This window comes from Aricia agestis, chromosome 8 (genome assembly GCF_905147365.1).
Source record: "Aricia agestis chromosome 8, ilAriAges1.1, whole genome shotgun sequence".
Lineage (NCBI taxonomy): Eukaryota > Metazoa > Arthropoda > Insecta > Lepidoptera > Lycaenidae > Aricia > Aricia agestis.
The window spans coordinates 11607515-11628347 of NC_056413.1; the positions used below are offsets into that span (position 1 = coordinate 11607515).

Below are 20833 nucleotides of genomic sequence, written 5' to 3' on the forward strand. Positions count from 1 at the left end.
TTATAACTTATAAATGGTAACACTTAGAATACTTTAAATAAGTTAAGTATTCAAAGAATAAATACTTATAAGACGTATTCTAATTATAACCATTTAACTTTACCACTGCAGTTGTTCTCTTTATATTATATTAGCACCAAAATTTTATCGTCCAAAAATCAATCTACCATAAAAATTATTCAAATAAAAAAAAGTAAGTAATAAGAAATATCTGCTGTGTTTCTTTAACTTATGTCATAATTCCCATACCGAGATGGTAAGCGATTACCATTCATTATTGTCTGAAAGTGTAAAAGGCACTTATCACGGGAGGCGCCACGCCAGTCACACTTCGCCTTGAACTGTCACCAGACTAAAGGCCGGCGAAAACTCCGACCGGACGTATGTGGGACACGCCAACAAGACGTATATGCAAAAACTAACTGATAAATGCGAAAGTCCGTCTGTCATAGTTAACCTGATGTAATTTGACGTCATACACTTTGAGTCCCGGGAGAAGACACAGGATAGTTTTAAACGGGCGTCAAAGGAATTTGTTACTAAAAATCCACACTCCCACCCATACTTACTTACTTACTATATTTACTAATATTACAGCTAATATTGTATTGTGTCTGTCTGGAGCTGTAAGGACAATAATATTATGAAGAGGTAACCCTCTTCACGCCCAAACCGCTAAACCGATTTTGCTGAAAGTTTGTGTGGATATACTTTAAGTCCCGGGAAAGGACATAGGATACTTTTTATCCCGGAAGAATGTATGGTTCCTGCGTGATAAACGATTTTTCGCGCAACGGACTTGTACTTTACATACTCGAGAACGGTTGAACTGATTTGGCCAATTCTAGTCTTGAAATATTCGTTGAAGTCCAGGGAAGTCTTATAATATTATATTATTAGGAGCTATTTAGGAGCGAATTGATACGAAATTCACCGGATCATCTAGTCTGAAATAAACTTAATAGCTGTGTTACTAATATTTAGTTTTTACTAGCTATTTGACTAAAACACGAATAAAATTACATTTTATAAAAATGATTCCTGGCTGGATCGATTTATCGCCCCTGAAACCCCCTATACACTGAATTACATGAAAATCTTTGGAGCCGATTCCGAGATTCCAATTATATATTATATAAGTACATGTATTGCTCGTTTAAAGATATATGATTATGAATCATTGCCGATTGATAAAGTTAACAAATTAATTGATTAATAATAATTATTATTGTTATAATTAAGATTTATCGAATTATTGTTATGGCTGTATACTTAAAATTTATAGTAACAATATTATTATTGCCAATATAATTTATTTACCTACTTATAGTAGCGTGTGTATATTCTACTATATACAGCCTATCTTTTGTTAGGAAATAAAAAAACTGTTTCAATATTCGCAATTAGCTTTTTCTGCACAATGATCGATCGGCCAAATCACTCAGTTCCAGGATAAGCAAATTGACATTGGAATATTTGATGAGTCAGTGCCCAAACGAGTACACTCATAGCAAACTGATTGTAATGTTTTTGCTCGATGCAATTAGAGGTTAGTCTATAGCAGTTATTCCCAAAGTGGTCCAGGTGAACCCCCAGGGGTCCACGGAAGGCTATGTTAGCAATAAAAAATGGAGGCGCACGAAGAAAGCGTTCCAAGATCGAAGTTAAGGACCTTAGCGATTGTTACTTAAAAAAAAAAACACAAGTTTCCATAGATAGATATTTTTTTTTATTTGAAAATTGATAGCAAATAGCAATGACGTGCAGGCGGTCCTACGGAACCAGCGATATTTTTAAAGTGGTATAATGAAACAAATATGTTTGAAAACCTCTGGTCTATTATAGAGGTTCCGAGAAATATAGGCCAGGAGGCGGGCGGAGGTTTAAGCGAATTATCTCGTTCAGTGATGTCAGCTGTACTTAATATAGAACATGTTGCTCTATGAAGATGATTTGTTTGTTTCTATTCATGCGAATTTTCCTTGTAATTTTCCTTTTGTTGGCCTTGACCTGTCTAGAGGTTAACGTTTTGGCCGTTAAATCTGCGAAATGAATCATAGTCGACCTAATTGAGTAGAAATTAGACATCGTACGAGATTCGAGATAATAATCATTTCGATTTAGGATAACAATATTTGAGTTTTAGAATGTGTTTTTAATAAGCTATTTAGTCATTTGTCGTACATTTTGTGACTTGAATCGTGATCATCATATCGGCACAGTCTGATCATTGTTTTAATCCTTTCTTTATAAGCCTTCTTGTTCGTCTCTTTAGGGTTCCGTACCCAAAGGGTAAAAACGGGACCCTATTACTGAAACTTCGATGTTTGTCCTTCTGTCTGTCACCAGGCTGTATCTCAAAAACCGCTATAGCTAGACTTCTGAAATTTTTAACAGATTGTGTATTTCTGTTGCCGCTATAACAACAAATACTAAAAATAAAACAAAATTAATATTTAAGGATTAAAAAAATCACGTTTGCTGTATGGGACATACAACAACACAATTTTTGGTCTATTTTTGCTCTTTAACGGTACGGAACCCTTCGTGCGCGAGTACGACTCGCACTTGGCCGATTATTTCTCTCACGCTACACTATGGTATGACGTCACAAAAGCCTAGATGAGAATAATCTAGATTCCAGACCATTCGGATGATATCACGTCCTTGCAATTGTCACGTCCACTGCAAATGCAATCCCACATGCACGTCCGCTCTACTTTACATACGACTAATGATCGCCAGCTTCAGTGGCGGCTTTAGGTTAGGTTAGGGCGCGGTGGGGCGACCGATCAGGGCGCCGCCCGGATAAAAAGGGACGCCGAACCCTCCGTGCGCGAATATTTGAATTGCAGTTAGAGGGCGCCTAAGAAATCTCGCCCAGGGCGCTGGTAGTTGGTACAGCTAAAGCCGGCACTGGCCATCTTCCTAACAATATTTTCAGTTTCTCAGTCTTGTCAGAGGCGGATACAGATAGGATGTTGGCAACTTCTAAAGCCAAGTTTGACTAGTATTTTTAAAGTTTTAATAAACAAAACATTAGCTTTAGAAGTTGGGTGTAAGATGACTAAACGCTAACTAATGAATATCCTCATCCATAGAATGACCGCTTTTTTCGTTCGCCTACAAAGAGGATCCGAATACAAATTTATACAGTTGTTGATAGAGGGAGGGAGGAAGGGGTTGACAGATCCTAGAAAAATACCACCTGGTAGACCAAGAAGAAAATGGATCGATGATATTCAAAAAAATATCCACAGCCGAACATATAACCACCTCCTTTTTTTGAAGGTTGGTTAAAAAGAAACCAAATGTAGCCAAAATTAAAGGAATTAACCCAGGACCGGAAGAAATTCAACCTGCTGACGATGAACTTGATGAACTGATGATGAACTCTAAACCTATTGTAAATGGTTGGTATTTTGACTATATTACCAGTTTCTGAGTGCATTTCGTCTGGCCCACATCATACGTGTACCGGCCGATACAGGTATTAATGTCAAAAGCTTACTTAGGGCCTGTTTCACCACGTACTGATAAGTGCCGAATAGGCTATCCACCAGTTAACTTGACAGATGAAGTATGAGGAATCTGTCAAAAAAGTTGTGAATAGCCTATTCAGCACTTTATCAGAAAGTGGTGAAACAGGCCCTTAGTATTTTAAAAATGTTACCTAATCTTAGTTTTAGCTGAGGCCTCAGTTATCTTGGTAATAATGGTTTACTTGGTATTCTCAAGAAGAGGCAATCCAATAGATTAGATCGCTGGCTCATCCCTCATGTTACACAACGTTTAAGTTGAAGGCTCGCCAAGAAGCTCATTTATTTTGCGGTTGCTTATCGTGTCTTTACGAATTTAAATTTAAGAAGTTTTCAGTTAGCGTTTTGGCTATGAGATAAGAGTTACGTAACTTTTGCAGTGAAAGAAACGTTTTAAAGTAACATTTATAGATCCAAAGTGATCTTATGTAATAGATAAGAACTGCCCAAGTTTTCCAATAGGGCACTGGGCAGCTATTGTTTTTGATCGGGTCATTTGACATCGAAACGAGACGCAACTTGGCGATTATTAATCCACGTGAAATAAACATTTTCTACAAAAATATTTAGAATTGGTAAAATTTTAGACGGTTTTGTTATTAAATGTTATGACTTATGGCTATGACGCGGACGGTGCTAATATTTAGTACGCATTCTTTAAATAGTTTTTAAATTAAGTGACTTAGCCCACATTTTAAAATGACATACAATGAGGCCTAATTACATTTGAGGGCCTTATAAGGACCCTGAGAAAATAACATACAGTACGCCAAAGTACCGCCAATTATTTTGGTCTATGAACCATATTTTTTGGTAGAAATCTATCGTATTTACTTTCCAAATCTCCAATTTTCTATTCCAAATTTTATCAAAACGGCCGTTAGTTTCCGTTTTGCCGTCAAAAAACAGGGCTCGGAACCAGTGTTTTTAACCAGGTTCCAACGGTTTTAAACCGTTTTTGTGAAGTTCTCGCTCGAAGTTATCCCTTCTATAATTAACCTGGTTAATTTCTTACGGAAAGTACCTAAGTCAAGAGGCATTTTGGCAACTATTACATTAGAAGGATGGTGGTGCCTTTGAGTGATGCAAAAAATAATATTTCATTGAAAATATTTGGATACAATCATACACCGAAATTGTAATTTCGATTCGCTCTAATGATATTAAGAACATGAGATCCAAAGAGGTCATCTACCATTGTTTTAAGATAATAGGATACTAAATCTTCCTATGTTTTCAATTATACCTAATTAGATATTCTTAGAATTGGTTTCTAGATTGTTATAAAGTTTTTTAAATTATATTTATACACAGATAGTTACACCAACTTTTAATAAATATCATATTAATAATTGATAACAGTTAAAATTTTGTTTTTTATTTAGTTTATAAGAAGTCATTGTTTCTTTCTCTCAATTTTATTTTTCTTAGTCTCCTACTATATTATAACATAATATTGTTAATTAATAATTATCATTTCGTTCACAATAATTTCATTTCATGTTAATTGTAAATGTTAAGTATTTCACTTTTCATTGGAACTCATTTGATCCATAATTTAAAAAAAAAACTCAGTTGTATCGTTTTCAATTTTGTTATACCTATGTGATTCTGTTGGTGAATCAATAAATAAATAAATAAAACGATCTGCAAAATTGTATTCACCTGTTACTGGACCTAAAAATAATATTAGATTAGATTTTTAATCGAATGCCAGTTGTCTTAGATAACATATGATTATTATTATTATTATGCTAATAATTAGGTACATCTATATCCTCCGTGGTCTAGTGGTATAGAGCGCGGCTCTTGACTCGGAGGTCGTGGGTTCGATTCCCGCGTTGGAAACATGTTATTTCCAAGTTTGGTTAGGACAATGCAGGCTGATCACATTATTGTCTGACAAGTAAGATGATCCATGCGTCGGATGGGCATGTAAAAAGTCGGTCCTGCGCCTGATCTCTCGCCGGTCGTGTCGGTCTTCCGTCCCACTGGGTAATGAGAGTAAAGGAATAGAGAGTGCCCTTGTGTACTGCGCACACACTTGGGCACTATAAAATTACTCCTGCGTAGCTGGCCTGGTTTCAATGAAACCGGCCACCGTCACCGAAACCGGTGTGGGAGCTATTATTATTATTATTACATCCATATCCATACTTCCCACGGAGCTAATACTAAGATACTTCCACACTTTAGCAATTATAATATTACTTAAAATTGCTAAAGTGTGTCTGTCTGACTGTCTGTCTGTCTGTTGTGGTCTGTTACCCTCGATAAAGAAATAATGCATCCAAATTAGTCGCGTAGTTTGAAAGAAAATATTTAACATACCTGAAGACAGACAACGAAAAGCGACTTTGTTTACTATGTAGAGATAAAGATATAGGTAAGCTTTCTATATTTTAATTTATGATGGGATAAAGGATGGGATGGGATATTCTTAAGGTCCATACTATAAAATCAATTTACCTCAAGATGTAAATTAGAAAGACTTTAGGCATTTTAATTTAGAAATTTAATAACCAGTACTTAATTAACCTTTGAATAATAGCTTTGAACTCTATCACTGCAGGATAAAGAACCTTAACTACATAGTGTATATTGATTATAAATTAGTAACTTAATTTCTTGGTTAGCACATTGTAAAATATAGTCCGTCAACAAAGTGAAGAAATTAAAAAGTGGCAATATCGTAGTGTCATCCCTTTCAAATCAATCTAAGAAAAAAGTGAAGTAATTAAAATGTTGCCACTTTTTAATTTCTTCACTTTCTTGACGGACTATATGTTACCTAAGTAGGTACCAAAATTAAAAAAAAACGGAGATTTTAAAACCACTAGATTTTTTTTAAACACCTGACGCAAAATATAGGTATGTTACAAGTTTGACGTGTCTGACTGTGTGTGTGTCTATCTGTCTGTCTCTCTGTGGCATGTAGCTCCGAAACGAATGAAGCGATTCCAATTGTTTTATCTAGATTATTTTACATCAGTTGGTATTAAAATTATATTAAATCATAATACCATTTATGTTCAAACATAACATTCGTATGGGTACTCCGAATCCCATAAACGCCAGTTTTTGCATAATGGGGGTCATTATTTACCATCGCGTGACCACTGTCGCCGGCGGGTTAAATTGATATCAGATTTTATTACACCCCACATTCTAAAACACTTTTCCTTACACAATACAAAGACTTGGCGGAAAATAATATATTTTATTGCACTATTACCTCATTTCGGCCTACGTAAATTTTTTTAGGTTTGTCGAAAAATACTGTTTTTTTATCATAGGCGGACTAAGTACTAAACTACTAACCCTACCCAGACAGTATACTTAAATTCTCTTTCTATCTATTTTTTATTTACCTTGTGCTTCCCCAGAAAAAAATATTACTGTGATAATCTATGTATATTCTACCTATATATTCAAAAATTTGGTCCTACTTCTAGAAGGACCCTATTTGTATGCTAGCTCTAAATCTAAATTTATATTTTTATTTATTTAAATGTCGTCATTGGCTTTTTTATTACAAAAAAGGTTTTTTAGCATCTGAAAGAATCTAGTCATAAATTCTTCAAAAGTAAAAGTAGTTTAAGTGGAACGGAAATCCTATAACATAAATACAAGTTAATTGCTTAAGTTTTTTGGCCCCACGTCCATTAAACGTCCTCGTTTGTGTGTTGCGCCGAGACGGGAATACTGAACTTTCATATGGGACACATAATGGATGGTTGCTGAACGCCTCCGTGGTCTAGTGGTTAGAGCGTCGCTCTCGACTCCGGAGGTCGTGGGTTCGAATCCCGCGTTGGAAACATGTTATTTCCAAGTTTGGTTAGGACAATGCAGGCTGATCACCTGATTGTCTGACAAGTAAGATGATCTATGCGTCGGATGGGCATGTAAAAAGTCGGTCCTGCGCCTGATCTCTCGCCAGTCGTGTCGGTCTTCCGTCCCACTGGGTTATGAGAGTAAAGGAATAGAGAGTGCTCTTGTGTACTGCGCACACACTTGGGCACTATAAAAGTACTCCTGCGTACCTGGTCTGGTTTCAATTAAACCGGCCACCGTCACCGAAACCGGTGTGGGGAGTATTATTATTAGTATTAGGTTGCTGAAAAATGAAAATCATGATCCTAGATAACTTTTTAGTAATAACTATTAATAAAAACACTTTTATAATATTCTAAAGAACTTAATTGTGATTGTGTAGACAGAAGGTTTAGGGTGCGTCTTCCAGACAGAATATAAATACATATGTACTACTACAAACTAGCAAAATTAATGTAGTATCAAAAGTTTCTAAACATCTTGCATGTTAGGTGAGTCCAGACCCCTGAATCCTGAATGGGACATTGACATATTATACGCTACACCACTGCAGTCCACATATAGTGTGTAAGAATTATAATAATTATAATATCTGAAATGATGCTGCCACCGGCCACGGTCCTGTCACAATGTCGCTTCGTTTATTGAAAATTAAAATATCACGCTTTATTTTCAATTATTGCAGCAAAAACAGCGGTAATAACAATAAAATCTCGTACTCAAGGTCGACGAATTGATACAGTAATAAATAAACAAAACAAGAAAGCGCCAGCCTCGACACACATGCACCGGTCAGCCCTGACCTAAGTGTGTAACGGGATGCACTTGACTTTTAGTGCTTTAGTGCTTGTCCTATTTGTTAATGTTTCCTTAATAGTTCGATGACCTTTCGAATCTAGTAATGATAATCTGCGTCCGCTGTTTTATGATCGCGAGATTTCTAATCTGGCTGATTGACAGAAATTAATTAATATTGGAAACATAAATGAGACTGTTGAAATTCCAGATATTACTTTTAAAATAAACGGTAACATAAAATTCAATGATATAAAAGTTATAATATTGTCGGCCATGAAAATAACCAATTACTTGCCACTGGCTAATAAAGACATTTCAAGAAATATAAAAACTTTAAGCCGCAAAGTGCGTGCCGTCTTATCGACACGGTGACTTTAAATCCGACACGGTCATAACATAAAATGTATTCATTTGGAGCACATTTTCGAAAAATGTAAATGCGATAAAAATGAGGTTCAAACTTTTGTTTTTGTAAGATTTTATAAACAGCCGGTAGATTTTCAAGAAAACGATGTGATTTATTATAAGTTTAGGCTTCATCGAGTCAAAATCTATAAAGGCTGATCGATAATGTGGCTTAGCCGATGAAGAATATCGCTTTCCAGCGATATTCTTCGTCGCCTTTGACTTGCGAAATGCGATCACAGTTTATCATAATTATACTACGTGTTAATTAGTAGTTAGATATCCGTAAGGGTCCCTGCAGTAGTGTTCTAATATCCCAAATCATAATGCAGGTAGTGTTTTGGCGCTAGTCGATCAGATTTTTTAAAATATTGTAACATTTTTTATAAACTACATCATGATTTACATTTTTGCACTTAATTGTTATAATATATTTCATTAACCTATTCTTACTTATCTATCACCTTGACAGTCAGTTTTAATTTAAGACTTTATATCTGAGTGCTATTTTAGTATACATTGGGTCAGGTCCAGTTTATCTAATTTGTATTCTGCACATCCGCTACAAGGTCATGAATAATGATTTGTGACAAACCGTCACTTCCACTTTGTTTGTGTCTTGTAGGTGTGTCACTGAAGGAATGATTAATTATTGTTGTTTAAGTTACTCGCCTCAACTGTACGATACATTGAATTGACATTTATGTTAAATTTTACAACATAAAATATTCTACTGAAAACTATCAGTTAGTTTTTATCTTTATAAATATTTAGAAACTATTGCAACGTTGGGTACATTTTACATACACTAAATTACCATTATTATCAAATGCTACATCACAATCTTCATTTATACCAGCAAATATAAGAGCTATACCAGTTAAAATTATCCTGAGCTTATATAGAGCGGGAGGTAATAAAGTTTTAAGACTTATTTCACGAACTTACCGTGGCTGCCTTATCAGGGCTTCATGCCCAAAATTAATATTCGAAAGCCGAGTCCAGATCTCTGATTACGGCGGGGCCTCGCTATTGTGTTGCAAATGCTGCCTTGTCAATTGTACTGTGTTTGGTTTAGAGGGTTCCACAGGATTGTTTTAACAGGGGTCAACGTTTGATAATAAGGGTTAACGTTTTAATGAAATGTAATTTTTAATTAAACAAAAATAAATCCCAAAGTGTTAAAGTGGTTAAAAACCTAGTTTAGTAATTGCGAGACAACCGCACATAAAATATAGTCCTGACAAAATCATAAGCTTAAGAAAATATTCTTATTGGTTTCGATATTGTTCGATAAAAACAATAATAATTTATAGGAATTATTTAAAATTATTGTTTAAGAATAAAAAAGTTGTCTAACTTTACTTTTTTATACATTATATAATGTTGGCACCAGGATGGAACCCTGCAGCATGTTGAACCCAATTCGTTTATGACTGTTAAAATGTTTTTTCTATAAGATGTCATTAGATGATTGAGATTATAGATATGTCACTAGTTCGATGCTAGACATGTGTATATTTATCAGATTGGTATTTAAACTGTACTCAACTAGAATGCGTTCGATACTAAGTCAAATGCCTGAGTAATGACAATGTATTAAGTTATCAGTTTCGATAACTTGATACATTCACGGTTTAAATGTTATTTTATATATATTAATACTCAAATGCATTTTAACTAGAAAACTAATTTGGATACTTTGACAGTGGTCAATAGGTTGGCCTTAGGTATATTCTGTTTATAATATGCTACTAGCTCTCTTTCACTTTTAGTCTGCCTTAAGAGTCCACTAAGATTAGAGACTAATACTTGTGGATCATTTCAACAATTGAAGAAATATACAATAATAATTAATTGAACTTCCAATGAAGCTCAACAAGAAAGCAATAAAATATCATCAGAAATATTATGTAAATATTTAATACAAACGCAATAAAACAGCATCAAAAATTCAATAAAAACTGCATTAAATGAACATTCAATCATATACAACGAAACAGCATCAAGATGTAAATGATTTGTTGTAGTAAATGCACGTGGCTGCGCGGGTAGCCCAGTGACCCGTAGACAAGCCTTTTAAGGGCCGACGCCAGCCCTTGTGTTGTAAGAGGTAAATGTGACATAGGCTACATTAAAATGATTTACTTTCACAGCACAATTCGATTAAATTGTTATAGATGGAACATAACGAACTTTACAAGGTCTCTTCCTTTGTATGCATTCCAATGCATTTTTATTTTTTAACGTTAAGTGTAACCCAACCACGTCAACATCTCACCGGGACTAGCAGCAATCCTAAACGGAAGTACATCAAAGACGAACATGAAAATGAGCAAATATTTAGCTCTCCCAACAACTACCTTCGCTGGCCAACCATGCAGAATACTGAAATCAGACACCAAAACGATAATAGTATTCGAATGGGATGCGCAAACAGCCTTTGAACGGGCATGTTCGTCTTTGAAGGAGTTGGGAGCAATGGGGATAAGACACAGTACCACCCCACGCATAATCAGCGTAGACGCCATGTCACTGGGACAGGACAAAGGCAGGGCTGCAAATTACTATGGAATAGTAAAAGCCTCAGAACATCATGAGATAATCGTCTACGAGAACAGAGGGGATGACCTAAGCTTCCTCAAAAAGAATCGTGATGATCAGCCAGCAACGTCCCAACCCAGCAATAAGGCGAACTCATCCTCCGCAAGTGAACGACTCCAAGCATCACGGGAGACCAAAAAAGAGGATGAGAAAGAGAGAAATAAAAATGAAATTAAGAAGTCTCTAAACTCAACGGCCAAATTAAAAGCGTTTGTGGGCTCCATCAAAAAAGTACTTCATCGTGAAAGAATGATCGAGGATAAAAACACCCTTTCTCGGATCAAGGCTTCGTCACAAACAAATCGGCAGGCTTTAGCAATGGAGGCTTTTTTGAGGGAACCATCTACACAAACACCGGCAAATAAAAACAAAAGATATAGGGCCGATCTCGGGCAAGTGCTCCCGCCAAAACTCAGACTGGCCCAGAGCCCCGAAGATCATATAATAAATGCCTTCCTCGAGTTCCAGGCGATAATAAGAGCAAATAAGACCATAAAGCTCTTGACCTGCAATAAGATCATGCAGGCCTATCAGCGGAAAAATCAAAAGCTGTTAGAAGTGAGACTCGAGGATGCAAAAGCTGCCATATACGACAATGTCACCTCCACAATAATTGCCGGGGCGATGACAGGGCAGTATATGGCGGCGTTAAGTGCCGACTGCGGATTCGTGGTTCTGGACGAGGATGAGACAAAACGCACGGGAACTCTCAAATTTATCACAAAATCTGAGGATCCAATAGTGGTAATAGCGGAATGTACCAGAATAATGCTGGAAGACAGGATACTAGAAATGGCAGAAGTCCTATCTGGGGACCCCGAATCCAGCATGGACTGGGATATATTCGCGAAACCTATCAACTACTCGTGGGTCAATGGGGTTCCTGGATGTGGGAAGACAACTTGGATCATTAATAACTTCAATGAGGAAACAGACGTTATAATAACAACGACAATCGAAGCAGCCGAGGATCTAAAGCAAAGGCTATCGCTACGAACTGGCAACAAAGTTAAAGATAAAGTTCGTACCATGGCCTCTTTGCTGGTAAATGGGACAAAAGAAACCTACAAAAGGTTGATAGTTGACGAGGCCCTCATGAAACATTTCGGCTCAATCGTCATGGCGAATCAGTTAACAGGCGCCAACGATGTCATCCTCATTGGAGATATTAACCAACTCCCGTTTATAGAGCGTGAAAACCTCTTTAAACTTAATTACACTCGTCCAAACCTGGTAACCAGCATCACCCAGGAGTTGTCTTGCACACACAGGAGCCCTATGGATGTGGCATACGCCTTAAGCATGGTCTATAATAACATCTATTCATCGAAGGAAATTGTGCGGTCCCTAAAGCTAATGAAGTATACAGGAGCGAGAATACCTAAAGCCAATCTAAATACCCTGTATCTTGTCCACACACAAGAGGAGAAAGCAGCCCTCACTAATACAGGCTATGGATCGGGAACGGACTCTCGCGTCCTCACAATCCATGAAGCTCAGGGATTAACGAGTCCCTCGGTGATCATCATACAGACCAAGTCCCGAAAGCTGGCAATCCATGACAGCGTTCCTCATGCAGTTGTAGCCATATCCCGGCACACTAACACCTGTGTCTATTACACTGACACTGATGGAGACGCTGTGGCAAGCTTCATAAAAAGAGCCACGGAGGTGTCAACCGAACACATAAGAGATTATAACATAAAAATGGCTATAAAAGACAGGAACGATAAAGTCCTAAGCCACATGGCGGGTAGATTCGACACAGAACGATATCTCTTTAACACCCTAGAAACTCCACCCAGCTTGAGTGACCCCTCTCCACCAAGCCAATGTCACAACATCTAAAGGCAAAGGGTGGAGCAGCATAAAATCTAAGGAAATCGGAAAATGTCGGACCTACTGGCCGCCACACCGACTGGGACCTCACCGTTCAAAACATATTATTATTATGTAATTTATAAAACAATAAATATTTATATTTATTTATTATATGTATAATATATTATAGTCTATTCTACTAAGTATATATATAAATATATATTACTTATGTTAAAAAAAAAAAAAGTGTCCATGGCGTGATGGACCACAATTAATTAAAATTCATAATATTATTTCAATTATCCTTGGTGGTGTGAAAAATCTAAATAATAAAATAACAAAAAAAAGGATATGGACGAACAGTCCATAGACGGCCACAAATTTTTAATAAAAAAAAAAAAAAAAAAAAAAAAACGTTAAGTGTAACAAAACATGGACCTCATAATATAAGGGATGCGTAGGAACTAGTTACACGGATTAAAGAATTTAATTTTGCTGTGTTTTTTAAGTAACTCATAAAACTTATTTGTAATAATATATTGTATTTCAGGATAAAAACTTTCATGTGTCCCAGCCTTCCCAGTTTACCCATTTACTAAAATTCATCAAAAGCGAAGCCTTCGCGTGAAGCGTGAAGAATGCACTGGCAGAAACATTTTCGCTGTTTTTAATAAAAATATTATCGTCATAAAACTATCTACAAATCTTCAACCAAAACATAAACAGAAATAAAGTCAGCGACCTCCGTCCTACATCTAAATGAATTACCAATTCCTTCCAATTGAGAAAACTGTGCTAGATATCGTGAACATCTGGTTGTTATAATATAATCTAATAACAATAGGCCGACGTCGTGCTATAAATTATAACAAATTGATAGTTGACTACCATTTGCTTGCTGTTTCGCGATCCTGCGGCCCAATTCTTATAACTCGAAGGTCATTTTCGTGGATGTCTCACTTGTGCATGCAAGTGAGTTGAAGTGAGAAGGGAGTGTTTCGAAGTAATATTCAAAGTGTGAGAATCAGGACCCTGATCAGACATATTTTGAATGTTTTAAGTTATAATAGAACTTTGTAGCCGCAATGAAATTAGAAGTATGGCTTTTTTAAAATATATAGCCTAATAATGTACTTGATTTATTTTCCTAATTTAGTAATATTTACATAGTCATATTAGAGATTTCTTTCTTTTCTAATTTTAAAAATTAACAGTACGACGACTTTTCACTCATAATAGGTTGACATCAGAAGCCTCAGGCCCTAGTTTATTAAAAGCCGTGGAACCAACTTCATGTTTCTAGTGCGTTCAGGGTTATGCTACCTCTGATTAACCATTATGTTAACTACATAAGGGTCGTAATGAAGGGACTATAAGTTATAACTAGCATGTGGCTAGCGGCCAAGTGTAATCAGAGTGGACTGTTGTTGCCTCTGGACATGGTTTTTCATCTTTTATGGTGCATTTATTTTGCATGTTCCTTGTTTGTGTTCTGTTGTATGACTCATGAGGATAAGAAACCTACTTAGTACTGCTTAGTGAGTTAGTGACTACTGACCTACCCCACGTAAAAGTGCACATATTATTATGTAGTTATTAATTAATACTATGAGTCCTGGGAAAGGACAAAATATAATGTAAGTACCTACTGTTTCCGTGCGACAAACGAATACTGTTATCTATATTCTGTAGACAACTAAACGTCTAGACGTATCATCTAGACATACAGACGCACTTTCGCATTTATATCTATAGACAGGAATGGCGGACCTCTTCGTATCAACGTGTCTTTTCTAAATTTGAAATTAATTTTTTTTTTGATTCGGTGCGTATTTTCATATTTGCCTAATTTGGTGCGAGCACTATGCAGAAGTAGATCTATAACTTTCATTTTTGGTAAAATAATTATTATTTGGATGCTAGTTTTGCGTTTTAGTAACGTGATCCAAATTTGGCACGCGTTGGTTCGCCATCTCTCCTGTAGACTATGAAAGTATGTCCTAACTCCTAACATAGAACATCTAATAATATACCATTGTGCATCAGAACTTCTTAGATTAGTAAAATCCTTTCAATACAATGCTATATATACTTAAGTATGTCACTCGACATACAGGTATAGTACTCGTATAGGGCACAGCGATTGACACGATTCTGTTCCCGATATGCTGCGGTAATTCAAGTGCAGCGTGCGCCGGTAGCTAACAATCATAGGGTTGGTCATACGTCAAGAATTTTAATGTTATGTTTGTGGATGATTTTGTGGCGATTTCAAGGGCTTACCAAAATGTAGATCTTTATATCTTATTCTTTTTCAAGATCTTTTACCTATATTCTATAATATTATATTCTATCTATCTAACAAATCACAAAACCATGATGTCTAGTAGACAAAGTTCAAATGGGTTGCTACGTACGGTGGGATTCTAAGGGTGCCACAGGATATGACCACCGTCCACCGCCAAAATAGTACTTGTCTTAAAGAAATATTCAATAGAATTATGTGTAATTATAATATTGTTTTGACATAGGTTTTGGCCCAATATTATCGTAAACTACCCAAAATTGCGTGTTGAATTCGGATTTTGCACCATATAAACGCTAACAATAAAATATAAGGATTCAGAAAGAGGAAGGAAAAAAATATGTGTAATGGTCTGAGCCCTGAGGATAGCATATTTTTTATTTTCTTCATAAACTATTTTGGCAGCCCTACCTTACGTAGGCTTTTAACAATCCCCGCGCGTCTGGCCGGCTGTTTTTAGCGCCGAATTACTTTCCATTTAGATCGGAGCGAGTTTTAACTTTGGAATAAATTCGTATTGATTTCCAACTACCGACTTGAGACTCGTTTACGCGGGAAGTTTTTTTGGAATCCCCATCATAATTTTACATGATTTTTTTTGTCAAATTCTTAATGGCTTTGCCAGAAAACTTAAGTATGCCTAATTAATTATGTGTGACTTTTGAGTCCCGCTTTCAGTTTTCTCGTAGGTCCCGAATCATCAGCTTGGTTTTAGTTTTTATTTTTATTACTTAAAATGCAAGATGGAATGTAGACGTACAATAAAATGCCCTTTATATGAATGCTAAGCTATTCAGTTTCTATTTTGCAGAGTTAGTGAAATTAAGATCTTTTTTTTCTTGTTTCAGTTGGAAAACGTCCAATGCTGTTTGGACTTCTTACACGCGCAAAAAGTGCAAGGGTTGGAGCAAGTAACAGCTGTAGACATACGGGATGCGAAGCTTAAAGCTGTGTTAGCTTTGTTTTTCGCACTTAGCCGGCACAAACAAGCGTCCAAGCAGCGACCAGCGCCATCTAGCGGAAATGGTCCGAACCTCGGCAAGAATTCAAGCGAAGACATATCATTGAGTTCCGTCCAGCGGATAACAGGTGGCAGCAGTTGTGATGAAATTTTGACGGCGTGCGGAAACAACGTCGAAATGACGACATTAACAGCAAATAGGTAAGTAATTTTATTGTAATCAAAATTTAAAACTCTAGATAAGATTTTAAATTTAAAAATAACTAAAATTATGCTTTGCTGCAAATGACTCTTCCGTGAAAGCGCCATCTAGTTTCGAATAAGCATAACATGTCAGCGTTAAGTGAACTACGCCATCTTTGAACGAGTAGATGCTTTATATACAAGGTATCAGCGACGTGCTCTGAAAAAAAAACCAATAAAATAAATAATAATTTTATATTATTATTATCCGTGTTTTAAAAAAATGTTGTTGATAAAATCGCATTTAAACTGTTACAACGAATTTAACGGTCTTGCATAACTATTATAGGTTCACCTCCAAGTAACAAAGAAGTTGATTCCTAGGCAGATGGACCTAGGTAGTGTGGTCGCGTTACGTCAAACTCAGCTGACAGATCACAATTAACATTGAATTGACAATTATCCGATCAAATTTCGTTGGTCTGTCTATTGCCTAGGAATCAATTTCCTCGATGGTACACAATATTATAATAATTACCTACAAGGACAATGAACAAAGCTTGTTAGTTGTTACATCCAATTCTATTCGCACTTACATAATATTAAAATACAGTCGTAAATATTTATTTAGTAAAATAACAGCTGCAATGAAATTCATCATAATAAGGCGACATAATATCCACCATTCGTAATAAAAAAAAACTGATCGCCGATGTTCCTCACTGAAATCTCTCAACGAGGCGTAACCCCGGACCCGATACACCTTATTTCTTATAACAGGGTTCACACCTCTCAATTTCTTCAAATGAGTAGTATGAGAAGTTTCTTATAATACTTATGTACTCACTACTATTACTGATAAATGAAATAGTAACTAGGTATATATACGTTGAGCCAAAAACTTTGTAGGTATCCCTTTTAACGAAAAATGGGGAAACGTAGGTGAATGAAATTTTGCACAGTTATAATTTATAATATTATGGTGAAGGAGTGCATCGAGCTAATATTATTTTGAAATTATGATTTTATCATACATTTTTTTAACAAATAATACATTACACGCACTACAACACACATACTAGGAAAAATGACAGATTTTTGAGTGACAAGACATACGAATACTCTTTTATTTATGGTTGAAGTCTGTTGACAACAAGGCATTGAGTTTTTCATACAATATCATTGCAACAAGAAAATGGATTAAGTCATAGACTTAATATATACTGTCGTATGTTTATGGATTAAGTATAGTTTTTTTTATTGAATCTTAGATACCTACTATGCAATGCTTATACGGCCAGTCTGAGATCAGCTGAGTCCCAGAGACAAGAGTTGAAACTAAGGTCGAATTTCGACCATTGGGCGATCTCTAGTTAGAACTAAGTAACTAACTAGGTAGTATTAGAACTAACATCGTAGTTTATTCAAAGGCGAGATGTTCCAAAAGTTACTGTGTACTTCAAATATTCCTAATAATAATATGATTCTCTTAATATTAGGAAAATAGAATATTTTTGTAAACTTACACACATGATATAAAATTTTACTTACTTGAACGTAAAGTTCTGCAGTCGAAAATTATACACTATGCTCCATAAACAAAAACGAATACCTACGTATAATATTATTTAGATAATACAGTTTCTAAGTTCTAACAGTGGCAGCCCTATTTTAACTAATATAATCTATAAATACAAGACATATTTATAAATATCTTCCGAGTTCCTTCCACCCGAGCAGTTTTGTTTGCGTTTATTTGTTAGCTAATGAGATATTGATCCAGTTAACAGATGCAGAACTTCTAATTGAAGTTAATAAATTGTGCTGACAGTATATTGATCGTTATATTCTAATTTAAGATTTAATTGCATTTATTTTCTTTGGTTCGTGAAGCTTTCTACGTAATAATGTTTATTATTATAATATTAAAATATGTTTGCTTGTATGAAAGCGCTTACTTAAAAGTTAAAACAAAGTCTTTGAGTTACATAATATTACCTATTTAGTTACTTAAAGATTCTAATGGGATAAGTAACAGACGTATACTCAATAATTTTTGGAAAATCTTTATACAAGTAAAAGATCATACGACGTTTTAACCTCAAATATAAAAATAGTAGATATGTTCCGATCATGACTTTGGCCGACTAGCCGACTAGCCGATTAGTCGGTTGCAAAGAAGCCGACTATTCGGCCGAATAGTCGGCCAACCGATCAGAACAGATGTTTTCGTAACGCTTTGTTTACTGCTGATTCGCGGGTAAATCGCATACGCGGTACACCGCCTGCGAACGTGTCGGATCGTGTTTTAGTTATGCAGTTAACATCATGATATAAAGCGGTAAAGCTATGCAATAGCTTTACCGCGGCAGTCCTCGAGTGTCACACATATTTTTTTATAATAAATGTTTAGAATGAAGATAGAAGAAGATAGGTTATATTATTATGTTGTTATTTAATAAATGTCATAGATATTTATTTACAAGCAATTAATTTCAGAAACAATTCACTTAATTTCAAAATAATCAAAGGTTTTTCTTAAATGTAATATCAATCATAGTAAAATAATAAAAAGCCGGATAGTCGGCGCTTTTTGCTAACTATTCGCCGACCACAAAAGTGGCCGGATAGTCGGCTTTACCGACTAGTCGGCACATCTCTAAAAAATAGCCATTCAAGAAAGCTGTCTTCCTCTACATACGAGGGAAATCAATATTCCTTAAAGGTTTTTAACAATATGGTCTAAACCACGGGCTGCGTCATGAAATTTCATACTAATGTAAAAAAAATGAGTGAAATTTTCTGACTAGCTTCGTGGCTTGGACCATAGGGCCGCAGTAAATAAGGAGCTGTGAGCTTTAGTTATCCTGCTTCTTAAGACGGGCTTGAGAGAAAGGCTCTTAGCGTAAGAGCGAGAAGATGAATTTTAAGGAGGTTAAAAATAAAATGGCGGTCGGAAGCTGAAATCCATATTGGTAATAGCCTCTTTGACGAGGAAAGACTTAAACGGCAATAAGTGTTTAGTTATTTCCTATACGGGGTGTACCTTACAAGAGGCTATCTTTTTGACGAGAAAAGACTTAAACGGCAATAAGATTTTAGTTATTTCCTATAGGGGTGTACCTTACAAAACAAAGTGACACAACTTTAGGGTGTGTACGTGTTCCTTATAATGTACAGGGTGTAGCAAAACTAAGTGATAATTTTTTTCCCATACAAATCACAAAAAAATTGCTCTTTCAGCGGCACCTAGTACTTTTTCAATGAACTCAATACTGGAGACACGTATTATAATACATCTTAAAGTATTATTATTTAGTATTGTTACACTCTGTAGAGTTCACTGTTAAAGTAGGTATCTGTTGAAAGAGGGTCTTTTGATTTCTGTGGTACAACAATTGAAAAACAATTAAGGTTCGGTTGCAACAACTAACTTTAACTATAACTGTAACTTTAACTATAACTTCTACAATGCAAAATGTCAAATCTTTGGTTAAAGTTAAAAATGGACGCCATCAAGACGCCACATTTAACCATAACCATAGAGCTCGACAAGGTGTTAAATGCGCGTGGCGAAAAAAGGAACTAACGCTGTCATCATACAAAAACGCCATTTTTGCTCCTTTACCAGCAGCGCCCCCGCCCACGTTCATTTATAACCTTGTTGGACCAGCTGTCATCTGTCAATTTCTCCGGTCAAAGTTAAGATTAAAGTTAAAGTTAAAGCTAAATTTAGCCTTAACTATAACCAAAACTTTAACTTTAAAGTTAAAGACTTAAACCACGCCTGTGGTGCAACCCACCCTAACTCATTTAGGGATATTATAATGTGAACTCAGGTAAATTCTTCATACGATAACCAATAGATTTTTATGTTTAGATTAGTGTTGGTCAGTTCTCACTGATTCATTCCGAAATACAGCGTTCCCGTGAGATACTGTATTTATGCATTCATGCGGGTGCATTTCATAACCCCAGTTGGCTGGGATCAGAGACCAATAAACGCAATATGACAAAGCTGCACTTTAGACCTCTTTGTTTACAAACAGCTCGTAATAACTCGGCAACTCGCCAACAGAGGGCGTTGAGGCGGGAATAGCCAGAGTTATGGCTGTGACGTGACCAGACACAACTATTGCCGTCGACCGTGTAACTATCTAAAAGAGGTTTTTATATAAGTTATTTATTTATATTCTGTCTAAAAACTCTTCAATGTTTTACCACTGAAATAAAATAAAAAAACTGATAGAAAAAAAAAAAACAACGGGTTGCAATTATTCAGCAGCGAAAACGAAACAGCCTGCATACATACACATTTTTGCCGCATAGCGGAAATAGAGGTTATTTTTACTGCTACGCCGTGCCGGCGGTCAATAGACCGCC

At 35.9% G+C, this 20833-nt stretch overlaps 1 protein-coding gene across 6 annotated transcripts in view; it reads left to right on the top strand.

Moving 5' to 3' along the window:
• Nucleotides 1-20833, top strand: part of LOC121729825 (protein sickie) — a 239802-nt gene that overhangs the window by 90375 nt on the left and 128594 nt on the right. For all 6 annotated transcript variants that reach the window (XM_042118456.1, XM_042118457.1, XM_042118458.1 and 3 more), the window contains exon 3: nucleotides 16155-16468. In XM_042118456.1, coding sequence (XP_041974390.1) covers nucleotides 16155-16468 — 314 coding nt within the window. The remainder of the gene's footprint in view (nucleotides 1-16154; nucleotides 16469-20833) is intronic.